At 47.9% G+C, this 12,368-nt stretch overlaps 1 protein-coding gene across 1 annotated transcript in view; it reads left to right on the top strand.

Annotated features, from left to right (window-relative positions):
- Positions 1-210: 210 nt before the first annotated feature.
- The window catches only part of rxfp1 (relaxin family peptide receptor 1), a 174,587-nt gene continuing 162,429 nt past the window's right edge, over positions 211-12,368 (top strand). Inside the window, exon 1 of the mRNA XM_015950931.3 lies at positions 211-740. Coding sequence (XP_015806417.1) covers positions 698-740 — 43 coding nt within the window. The 5' untranslated portion in view covers positions 211-697. The remainder of the gene's footprint in view (positions 741-12,368) is intronic.

Raw genomic sequence — 12,368 nt, 5'->3', positions numbered from 1 at the left:
ACATGCGAAAAGTTGTTTCCCAGACCTGCCCCCCTGATAATCTATCTGCCCCCCTTTGTGGGGCTGGCTAAATCCGGCCCTGCATGGTAAGCATGAGACCAGCCGTTCCCTGTCAGAGAACGGACTCATCTGATGTTAATCTTTCTTCTCTTTTTTTTTTTTTTTTTTTAATTCCGAAGCGCAGAGCTAAATTATCTTCAGGGTTAATTCACTCTGTCGAAAAATGAGACGTGAAGGCTTCACGCTCTGATGGCGCTGATGACAGCGGCTTATTTTCAGTCATCTGCGCCTTGCTGCGCGGTGAGAATTAACCCACCTAATGAAATAGAGAAATCATTTGTCTGAGCGGGTCACTCTCATGTGGGTTTAAATCGGAGCACACTCGCTCACCTCCGCCACAGCCCCCTCCCCTTCCGCGCTCGCATCTCTCTGCAAGCCCTGCACCTGCGCGTCAGAACATCGTGGCAACTCTTTAAACCGCTCTTCTCTCACACACAAGTGGCTGCAGATCGTGGCGACCTAACCGAAGCGTTCACAGGTCCAACTCTACTTCTCCAGCAGCTCTCTCATTCCCACTGACAACAACGGCACGGGCACAAACTTTTGGCGTGATTTTTACGCACAGATTCTCTCACCCTGAAAATAGTTGTTTTACGGTTCCGACAGCGCGGTTATCTGAGAACTAAACGGAGGAATCATGCAAGTTTATGTGGCAGTGATATTCGCTTATGGAGTCTCAGGTAAGTTCTGCAACAAGCTCGGTGTTTGTCATCAACCATCGCGTTTATTATTAAAACAACGAAGTATCGCGTGTACCAGAGGTCGCTTTTTGTTTTTAATGTGCACAGCACAGACCGAGGTAACGGTGTGGGTCTTTGTCCCCCTCTAGAGTGTTTTTAAAGTGGGGTTGCATGTTTAAAGTCTTAGCTGAGGCGCTGTAATGTCTGATTATCATCTCTCCAGACGGAAACTCATGGGAAGGACATCAGGTCCAGTTTAAGGCGAATATTTTCCACATAAGTGAGCACGTGGTTTTATGTGCTCATCCTGTTATCATGCATTCTGCATACATTTCGTCAGTGGTAATTTTGCTCCAAGCTCCATACAAAATTCATATATTCCTCATTTGAAGCATTTGTCAAGATCCAGTTTGTTAGATGTGCAATGATGCACATGGTTGAAATTAGACATTCACTTCTAGTTTTGCTGATTTGTGTTGGACCCTGCAGGTTTTTATTGGTTTGCACAGGGGAAAAAGTGCTGTGTAAATATGCATGAGTAATATGCAGAGAATTTAGCAATAAGTTTCATTATTATGACTTCAGTCAGTTTTCAAAGCCTAAAAACTAAAACACTAAACATCAAGCAGATGACTGCTAACTTAAAGTTCTTTTTTTCTATTCAAAACAATGCTGTTGCATTACCATATTCATATACAAAGTGATTGCATAATGGAGATTCTGGCTGTGTGGATCACCAGGAGAGCAAGTGGTTTCATTATTGTTTGCTCAGTGAGCCTGTCAAATTCTTTATCAGCTTTTCTAAAGCTACACGTGCAGAACTAGGCAGTTCATTGAGGCGTTTTTAATCCTTTTCACAAATATCCTGTTTATGAAGTTTAATTCAGTGGTATTTATTTAAGAAGTCTGTTTCTAAGTTTTCCTCATGTGCTGCTTATTAGGTCTGTTGCCTGCAGCCAGCGCTAAACTCGCTGTTTTTTGAAATCTGTTCAAAATCACTCTAGCATAGACAGCAGTCACCTGAAACATGAATGACATTCACTGTCGCTGCCTGACTCGCCTTTTCCCAGCTCAAATCTCACAGATAAGATATACTTCCTGCTCCCAGGACAGAAAGAGAATGATTATGGACAATCCAGTTTAGGGACAATCTTTTTTTTTTTTTTTTTTTTTTTTTTTACATTTCTGCCTTTGTGCTCCCTAGAGATAGAAATGGAGTTCTGCATCCACAGACTCACCTGTGCAGCAGCTTAGTGCAGTTATTCAGGCACAGAACCTGTTCCATTTTCATGCTACATCAAAACAAAGAGGAGAGCTGATGCTTCCAACTGTATTCTGATATAGCTATAGATGTGTTGTACGTAGCAAGATTATTAAAAAATATCAAATAATTATTATGCAATTTTTAGTAAATGCTGCTTATATTCATCAGGTTATGTTGACCTATAAAAAGTATAAAATATAGTAAACATAGTTGAGAAAAAATACACTTTTCTGATAAAAGAGACAGAGGAGCAGATCTGAAAGGCAAAAGCGCTAATCTAAATCCATCTGTCACTTTACCACCACAGGCATCCTAGTGGACTTATCAGTCCTCAGCTCAGCTAAGCTGCTGATATTTCAGAGACACGGTCGGGTCCAAATTTTACCAACTTCAGGCAGATAAAAGGATAATTGGTAAGCCCCAGTCAGAAATAATTCTGTGTTCAGCCACAGAACTCTTCTACCCCATTGTTTCCTCATCTGAATGGGGATCAAGAAGAGAGGTTAAGAAGTGATCTCGTTTGGAAAAAAACAAATAAAAGAAAACCTCAGTAGGCATTGAAAGAGTCCAGTGGTATAATTGCACCAGCAAAGAATCAAACTGGCAACATAAAGGCAGAAAACTATTTTTATGTCAGTTTCTCACCTTATGAGTTATTAGATTTTCCTTTATGGAAGACACAGCTGGGCTGTAAATTCAATTAATTGTATTAATTAAAACTATTTGTAACACCAACACTATCTCAGCTCAGGACAAAATAACACAGAATAGCTTCATTCTACTTTATTAAAAACTAGAAACTTGTTTTTTCTATAGCTATGATAAATGAGTTCTCATATTGATGCATATTGGTGGATGCTGACTGGTGTGATAGCTGCTGCTCCAGACTCACAACCTGTTCCACTTTCAGGCATCAGTCAGTAGGAGAAAGAATTATGTTCGACTTGAGACATCCTGCCGTCTGCCTTAGTGATACAATCTGTGACATAAAATCCTTTGGCTCTTTCATGTGGAAATGCCTTTTTCTAAATTATAAATCTTAATCATAAGAATGCCTGCGTGCATTTAACATAATCCAAAAGCTAGAATTTCACAGCTTTTGTACCATTTTTCTTTCTCCCAGGAAGTCACAGATTGATAGAAGTTGAAAAGTCATCCATAGAAAGTGTCGAGGTAATTTGTTTCAGTCAACAAATTTTTATTTTCATTTACATTTTAGCACCAAATTGATTTTCTACATTTCCAAAAAGAAGATTATTGAGTATTAAATGTGTGTAATCTTGATGTGTTAAATTCATTGAAAGTAACTGACTGTTTTTACATATTGTTAATATTTTATGCAAGCTGTAATCTTCAGCAAATTACACCAAGATGAAGCTTCTGTTTGCCCTTTTTAAACAAAGTTTCAGTCAAAATCTCATTAGTTGACACAGAGCACAGCACACAAAGAGGCTGTTTATACCTGGTGCTGACAGGGTTGATCTGATTACAAGTGAACAGAGAAGAACAGGTGTAAGTGCATTCTGGACAGATTGAGGACACGTTCCGATCATATCCCTCAGGTCACTCTGAGAGGTCAGGAAGGCATGGCTGCATTCTTTTAACTCTATGAACACAAACCACCACTTTGTTTTTGGGAAATTTAACCGTCTATAGTACCGTATTTTCCAGACTGTAAGCCGCTACTTTTTTCCCACACTTTGAACCGTGCGGCTTATAATGAGGTGCGGCTTTACTCAAGATTTTCCTTCACCTGCCACTAGGGGGCGCTTTAGCAGAAAGTGAAACAGGTAGAAGTCATAAGTGGAAATCGAAGAATGTGCTCATTTTAATTTAGCACATGCAAGCAGCCGGCACGACGAAAAATTATTTTCAAATCCATACCCCCTCATCATGGTAACTACATACATGTATGAGTTCATATGATGATTTAAGTTGAAGGCCATCGATCTGGCAGTAAAGGAGGGAAACAGTGCTGCCGCACGTAAGCTTGGCATGAATGAATCCATGGTTCGGCGCTGGAGACGTTAGCGGGAAGAACGTTGGTTACGTATTGTAACCCCAGATTCTATGAGTCTAGTCGCAGCCCTTAAGCGAGCTGCTATTGGAAGGATGATCTCCGCATCAGCCAATCATGAAGAGCTTAAATGTACGCCCACCAATAGTGGGCCCCCTCGTGGTATATAACCGCAGTGACCCCACTGCTCGCCTCCAATGGCTCTTATTCCATCATAACCAGTGGGGCCAAGTGGCTTAAGGGCTGCGACTAGACTCATAGAATCTGGGGTTACAATACGTAACCAACGTTCTATTTCGTCTAGTCTTAGCCCTTAAGCGAGCTGCTATTGGAATAAAGCGCAGCTGGATGGGTTTACGCCACACTGGTTAACACAACCAATGGACACACCCAATCAATCTCCTTTAGTGAGGGAGGTTCAGCCTCAGACCAGGCTTAAAGACTGAGGCAGCCACGATAAAAGAAGGGCCCCCACTAAAAAAACATCATCCACGAGAGGATGAAATCCATCTCAGCAAGGCCAATGAGGCGTCATAAGCATTCATTCAGCCTGCTGGGGTCCAAGCACTGAACGAGTGATGGAACCTGAAGACACATCCCGTAAATAATAACGAGTAAAGGAACAGGGTGAAGCCCATGAAGCAGCCTGACAAATGTCTTCCATCGACACACCACTGTGGAGCGCCATCGAAGAGGAAATCCCCCTGGCTGAGTGAGCCCTGAGTGCCTCAGGGGAAACCTGCCCCGATGACGTGTAAGCGAGGGAAATGGCGTCACACAGCCAGTGTGAAAGACGCTGGGCCGTCAGCGCCTGACCAAGGGAAGACTCCCTGTAGTGCACAAACAGGTTTTGTGAACGACGAATCCCTGAAGTGCGTGACACATACCGTACAAGCGCGCGCACCGGGCAGAGAAGGTGAGAAGCCGCCTCCTCCTCAGAATTATGGGGAGGAGGAAAAAGTCCAGCCAATGAAATTGACCTGGACTTGAAGGAAGCATTAATGCTTTTGGGCACAAAGGCTGGATTGGGGCATAAAACAGCAGACCCGCCATCTTCCCGGATCCTGAGGCATGCGGGAGCCACTGAAAGGGCGGTCAGGTCACTCACTCTCTTAACTGATGCTAGCGCTAGCAGCAATGCAGTTTTAAGTGACAGGAACTTGAGTGAGACCTGGTCCAAGGGTTCAAATGGGGCTTTGGATAAGCCGTGCAGAACCACCGTTAGATCCCACTGGGGAAAAAGCGGGCGGGACACAGGTCTGTTCCTCCTGACACCTTTTAGAAAACGTTTTGTGAGGGGATGATTGAAAACAGATCTATCTCCAAACCCTTGATGACAGGATGAGATGGCTGCAGCATATGTTTTAATAGTGCTGAAGGCGAGGCCCCTGTCCATCAGTATCTGCAGAAACGACAGGACATCCGCCAGCTGGCAGGAGAGCGCTTGAACATTCCGCTCTGTGCACCATTTCTGGAAAGCTGCCCATTTAGCAGCGTAAGACGCAATGGTAGAGGGCGCCCGCGCACTCTGAATCGTGGCGACCACATCATGCGGCAGCCCAGAAGCCTCTAAGCGTGACCGCTCAGCGGCCAGACCCACAGCCGTTGACCTATTTCCGGAGGATGTTTGATTATCCCATCCGCCTGGAGAAGGGCGTCCGCCCTCCACGGGAGCCTCCACGGGGAGCCGGACACTAGCGCTTGCAGGTCCGGAAACCATGACGCGGACAAGCGCCTGGGAGCCACCAGAATCACCGAGAGCCGTTCCGACCGAATTCGGTCTAAGAGACGGGGAATCAGAGGGACTGGTGGAAACGCATAAAGGAGCGCTCGAGGCCAGGGCTGGTGTGAGAAGGCGTCCTCCCCGAGCGGAGGTCCGTCCCGGGGACTCAGGGAAAACCACAGGCGACACTGAGCGTTTTCGCGAGCCGCAAACAGATCCACAGACGGTTCCCCGAACCTGATCCAGATCTGTGATATCAGTGCGGGATGCAGACGCCAGTCGGAGTCGCGGGGTCCCCCTCTCGACAGGATGTCTGCCGCTACATTCAGGACCCCCGGAATGTAGATGGCCCTGATGGACAGCAGGTGGACATGTGTCCAACACAGTAAATCTGTGGCGACACGCAACAGAGGGAGGGATCGAACTCCCCCTTGGCGATTTATGTAGGCTGCCGCCACCTGGTTGTCTGTGTGAACTTCGACATGACGGCCCTCGAGAAGGGCAGCAAAGTGTCTGATCACATTCCTCACTGTCATAAGCTCCAACACATTTATGTGCTCGTGCGTTTTGGAGGGCCAACGATCCGCCACCGTATGGGACAAGCACGTGCCCCCCCACCCCGACAGTGACGCATCCGTAAACACAGATACGTGTGACGCAGGACGTCCGATTGGAACCCCGCGTGAGAGGATGCAGGGGTTCCCCCAGTGAGCGAGGTCCCCGCCCACTGAAGGGGGAATCCTCAACATACGTCTCTTCTGACGTATCGGGTGCACCCGGAGGGGGGTGAACCAACGTTGCAAGCGCCTCGTGTGCAGCAAGCCTAGCGGTACCACAGCGTGGGCTGCGGACATCATGCCCAGGAGTTTCATGACTAACAGGGCTCTCACGATCTTGCGGGGTTGTACACGGGAGATCACCGTGGAGAGATCTGCCGCTCTTGCAGGCGACAAACGTGCTCTCATCAGGGAGGCGTCCAACTCCACCCCGAGATACACAATCGACTGGGATGGAAGAACGGAGCTCCTTTCCCAGTTTATAGAAAACCCCAGGGTCGACAGATGCTCTGTCAACCTCCTGGTTTGCTGTGACGCCTCGTCCTTGGACCGAGCGCACAGGAGAAGATCGTCCAAGTAAAATAAAACCCTCATTCCCTCCGTGCGCAGTGGCTGCAGCGCGGTCTACAGACATTTGGAGAAGGTGCGCGGGGCTAGCGAGTAGCCGAAAGGGAGGCGATTGAACTGATATTGAACTCCCTTGAACGAAAAACGCAGAAACTTCCGGTGATTCGGAATTACTGGTATGTGGAAGTATGCGTCTTTCAGGTCGATTGACGTGAACCAATCCCCGGGGCGCACATATTCCAGGACTTGTCTCATCGTTAACATGCGGAAATGCATTACTGCTATGGAGCAGTTGAACAGGGACAGGTCGAGAATCGGTCTCATTCCTCCCGACTTCTTCGGTACTATGAAGTAGCGGGAGTAGAAGCCCGAGAGCTCTTGTCCGCGAGGGACTCGTGAAATAGCGTCCTTGGACAGAAGTTCCCGCAACTCCAGCTCTAGAGCCTGAGACTGTACTTGCGATGTGAACGTCGTCTCCACGATCCCGTTGAAGGGAGGTGGAGTGACCTGAAAATGAAGTGTGTGACCGCAATGAATGGTGTCCGAAATCCATTTGCTCATGATACAAAGGCGGCGCCACTCGTGCGCGCGTTCCGACAGAGGACGCGTGTGCGCGGTCACGTGTGCAACGACTGAGGGTTGTGCATGCGCCCTTACCGCCGTCGCCCGTACCAGAGAACTGGGGGCGACCCATGGAGGGCTGCGCTTGAAAGGGCGGGTGCGAAACAGCTGGAACAGGCTGGTCCGCACCGCGGAGCGTGGAGTCCGAAAGTGAAGGACGAGTGGGAGCCGAGCCTGTGCACGGGGGCGACAAAGTGCCAGCGGACGAAGCCGCGCACTGTGCCGCCGCGCGTGGTCGAGACAGCGACCTGACATCTCGCCCCACCCGACGATGTGGTGAGAGTTGGGCCCGGCCGGATGCTGGGGCCGGAGCGCCAATGGAGCGCACCCTTACGGTTGGCCATATATTATGACTGCCTGCAGGAACATGTGTGCGTGCAGCAGTGCTTGGTGTGGGGAACATGTGTGAGAACTCGGCAGGAGATTCTGCGGAGGACTGTAGGATTGTGCTCTTTGAGTGACATGTTTTGGGTTTTATTTCAAAACCAACATCAACATTACAATCATGTACACACACATTCCCCCCAAAGAGTCACTTCCGTGGCTGCTTTCGGCGAGGCTCGTGCACCTGGGACTGCCAAGACGGCGTCTGCTGGCCCCGCCGGAACCGTTGCCCGCCATCTCGCTGGTCCCGCTGATGTGGAGCCGAAGCGGGAGGCCGGCTCCGTGGAGCGGACGGTGCAGCTGGGCGTTTGAAGCTTCCGCGCCGTTCGTCCCATCCTCTGGCAGAACGGCCGGAGTGCGAGGCTGACCGAGGGTGAACCAGGTCTCGTACCGTAGCCGATAGTTCGGCCGTCTTCTGAGCCCTCTCAATGACGCCCCTAAGATGGGGAACAAACAGAACATCGGTGGTGATGGGGCCGTCCAGCATCTCCCTTTGCAGATGCTCCGGAATGGAGGGCAGGGCCTTGAGCCAGATCGCTCGCTGGATGAGGGTCTGCCAGGCAGCGATGCGAGCAGAACCGGTGAGCACAGCAGCACACAAATTGAGGATAGCGTCAGCAGTCCTAGTAATGACGGCCTTCGACTCCTCGGGAGCTTCCAGCTCCTCCATCATCCTCGAGACGCCGAAGGCAAGGAGGGCGATGTTATTCCCTGCAGCGCCGGTCTGAAAGGCACACTGATGTGCGCGGTCGGTGAGCCGCGTCAGCAGCTGGTCATGTTTTGAAGCGGGAACAGCTCGCGGGCCAGCGAGGTGGTTCTTGGCGCCAAACAGCGAGGCCAAGTCCGGCTCTAGCGGAGGAACGGACGGCCAGCCTTGGTCGGAAAACCCCTCGACCTTGGTGATGGGCGCAAAGGTGGAGACTGGTGCCTTGAGCTTGGCAGGCTCGGAGAAGGCGGCAGACCAGCAGCTCATAGCAGCAGGGAAGCGCGGCCAAATAGGGTCTAGACAGCGTGTCTGAGTTGCCCCGAAGATTCCCGCCAAATCATCCGCTTCAGGCGGGGCTGGTTCTGGTACAGCTAGCCCCTTGTGGGCTGCTGCCGCAGAAATGATGGCGGGCAGCTCCTGGAGCAGTGCTCTTACTGCTGGCAGGGAGGAGCGAGAAGCCACTGGGGCAGAAGGACCCGCTGGGCGGAGCTCATCGACCTCCGTTATGTCTAGGAGGGATGCCGCCTCGTCGTAGTTCTCGCTGTCAGTGACGTCATCCAGCCGGTTGAAGCCAGCCGGCTCCTTACCGGCGTCGAAGAAATCCAACGCCTTGTCCAGCGGGTACGAGTCAGCCACCGGAAATTCTTCGTCGGCGGCGGGAGTGAAGTACTCGACCCGGCGAATCTTCTCTGCCACGGGCAGAGCGGCACAGAACGGGCACGAGGCCTGCGGGGTCAAGGCCAGGCCAGCGTGGTGAGCCCCGAGACAGACCTCACACTTAGCGTGCAGGTCTCCGCTGGAAATGGAGCCCGACTGGCAGGTCGGGCAGGGTCTGGCGTCGCTGGACATGGCTGGTAAGTCTTCTCGGATAATCTTGCTCTTTCTGGATAAATTTGCTCTTTAAGAAGCTCTCAGCTTGGCATGAAGAGAAAAAGGGAGGCGAGCAGTGGGGTCACTGCGGTTATATACCACGAGGGGGCCCACTATTGGTGGGCGTACATTTAAGCTCTTCATGATTGGCTGATGCGGAGATCATCCTTCCAATAGCAGCTCGCTTAAGGGCTAAGACTAGACGAAATAGAACTCATTCAAGCCAGCTTCACCCGGGGATGATGACAGCAACACGGCCAGCGACACTGACATCGCCACAGAAAAGGTATGTGACGAAGCTCTTCTGAGGCTGTTCAACTCCGACACTGAAGAAGAGTACTTTAATGGCTTTAGTGCGCAAGAGGAAGATGAGAGCGAATGACTTCTTCTGGTAGGCAAGTGTGTTTTATTTACTAACCAGGCATGTTTTGTGTGCAGTTTTTATTTTTTAATCATCCAGGGCTTATTAATGCTGTGTCAGCGCTGTTCTTTTCTTCTAAACATGCATGCAAATTACCGGTAATAACGTGTCAGTTCTGTTTTTATTTTATAACCATCCAGAAATATGAATGCTGTCAGTGCTGTTTTCTTTTCTAAACTTGCAGGCACGTTCACCCTTGTTTAAAATTAGTTTTGTTGAATTAAAACAACAACGAAAAACCTCCGTGTAGCATCTTTCTGTCTAATTATCTTATGTTATGGCCATACATGTGCTGTGTGCCGGACACCTGCATGAGGCTGCTGCACCGCGGCTTGTATTTGAGTGCGGCGTGTGTGTAGCAAACCTTTTTTTTTTTGTTGGTCCGGCTTATATTGAGGTGTGCTCTATAGTCCGGAAATTACGGTAGATGTCCTCATTAAAACTTGCTTGCTTTTAAATGGTTTGCACATTTTGGAGCCTTCAACATGCTGCTTTTGATTTGTTTAAATTATTGATTTAATACAACAGTAAAATAATAGTAAAACTTCTAACTGGGCGTTGGTTAAAGGTTGACTTTACTCAGGTTTTTGATACATTTGCATTGGTCTCTAGTAGGGCTGGGCGATATGACAATTTTAGACTGTTTTACGATCTACACATCTGACGGTCTGTCATTTTTGAGAGACCTTTCTATCACGATTCACAGCTCTGCTGTTGAAATTCGGCCTCTGAATGAAAATGGAACTTACCCCAGGCGAATGACGTGCCTTTGTTTGACCCTTAACCAATCAGAGTGAGTCATAGTAATATATTAGTGCCCCGCTTGTTTTCACCTGTGTGTGAACAAACATGGCTTCGGCCGCGGCTGAGCGACAACGAGGTTTTCGTTCCGAAGAGGAACGCAGAGTTTCCTTAGCGCGCGGCGCTAACAACTTAGCGACGTGACATGTCTCGGAGAAAGCGTAAAAACACGTTGGACGCTTCTTCTGAAGCAGGAAAATAACACTTCTTCTTAAGCAGAGCACGACGTCGCCTCGGCTCGTCCACCCTCTGCCGAGCCGGACTGAGCTCGATCACTGGGTCGTTGGAGCTGCCCAGTGACTGCCTGATGGAAAACCAGCGGGTTTCATCAGACTCGTAGTTTCTTGTTTTTGCTGGGGACCCCCTGTATTTTACCGCTCCCTCCTGCAGTCTTCCCCTATTACAATTTAAAATGATTCTGTAAACTCTGTGTATCAATAGAAACAATCTCTGCCTCTGCCAGCTACAGTAAATGTAGTCTCCAAATAATAAGAGGTGCATTCATCTGTGTATCTCCTTTGATCTGCATTAGTGATATTTTCAGCACCAGAACAGTGAAGCAAAGAAAGATTCCTGAGTTTGTTAGTAATTTTATTTATTAGGTGCATCTAACCTGTTCTATTTTTCTCTGAAATGAGACCAAATCAGTGCTTCTATGGGTTGTCTCCACTGGAAAATTTTACTTTATTTAGAGACTTGTTGCAGAAAATTTTCAGAATGCGCAGTTTTTTTGCTACCACAAGCGATCTCTGGTCCAGCCGCACATCAGAGCCGTATTTGAGCTTAACTATCCACTACATGAGCAACTGGGATCTACATAGTATTTTGAACAGGTTAATGTTTGCACAATACGTTTGCAATTGACATGTTTGCACTTTAAATATGTTTACGATTTTAATTTACGTTAAGTTACTTGAAAAACGAGAAACTGATTTTTGTAATTGTTTCTCTCAGGGCTTTTATCATCTCTGGTGTAAGTTTAAAATATAAGTGTGTTAGCACTGTGCTGATTATCCCTAATATGAATAAATGTTTATTTATTCAATGTTTCTCTTCTTTAATACGCAATTGAAGTTATGCTATTCATGGATAAAAAATTATGATAATATCGAAATTGTGATAAAATATTGGAAAAATCGTGACATTCTATTTTTGCCATATCGCCCAGCCCTAGTCTCTAGTAGGAATTTATTCCTTGTAAGTCTTGTCTTCCAAAAATTTTGTGCACTCGTTTGAGAACATAGAAGTCAGCTGGAGGAGAGAAAGTGGCAGAAAACAGCAGAGTTTTTCATCTAGCTTCCTGATATTTGGACATTTCACCTCTTATTGGCTAACTGCAATATGACTGACTCTGTTTGCAACGCTGATGTTTTATCTCCACGAATAACAAAAGCCTCGAGATGTTCTGCTGTGTGGTGGAGTTGATAATGCTAATGGTTAGCTTCTACCAGTCGAGATGCTCTCTGCTCTTTCCTGGATGTTAAACCAACAACAGTCTTCCCCGTCGTGAGTCAAGATGGGTGAGCCCATGAACGTTAAGTGACAGTGTGACGTAGATCTGTCAGGCTTTTATGAAACCAGCGTTTTTATGTCTATTTTCTTTCAGAAGCTAATGCAGGAAAAAAGTGTTGGAGACTTTTTTTTTGTTCAGAATGTATGTTAAACTCAGAGTAACCGATTGTAATCAGTTATAATAA

Source organism: Nothobranchius furzeri, chromosome 1 (genome assembly GCF_043380555.1).
Source record: "Nothobranchius furzeri strain GRZ-AD chromosome 1, NfurGRZ-RIMD1, whole genome shotgun sequence".
In the NCBI taxonomy this organism is placed as follows: Eukaryota; Metazoa; Chordata; class Actinopteri; order Cyprinodontiformes; family Nothobranchiidae; genus Nothobranchius; species Nothobranchius furzeri.
This window is presented reverse-complemented; position numbering and strand designations above follow the sequence as displayed.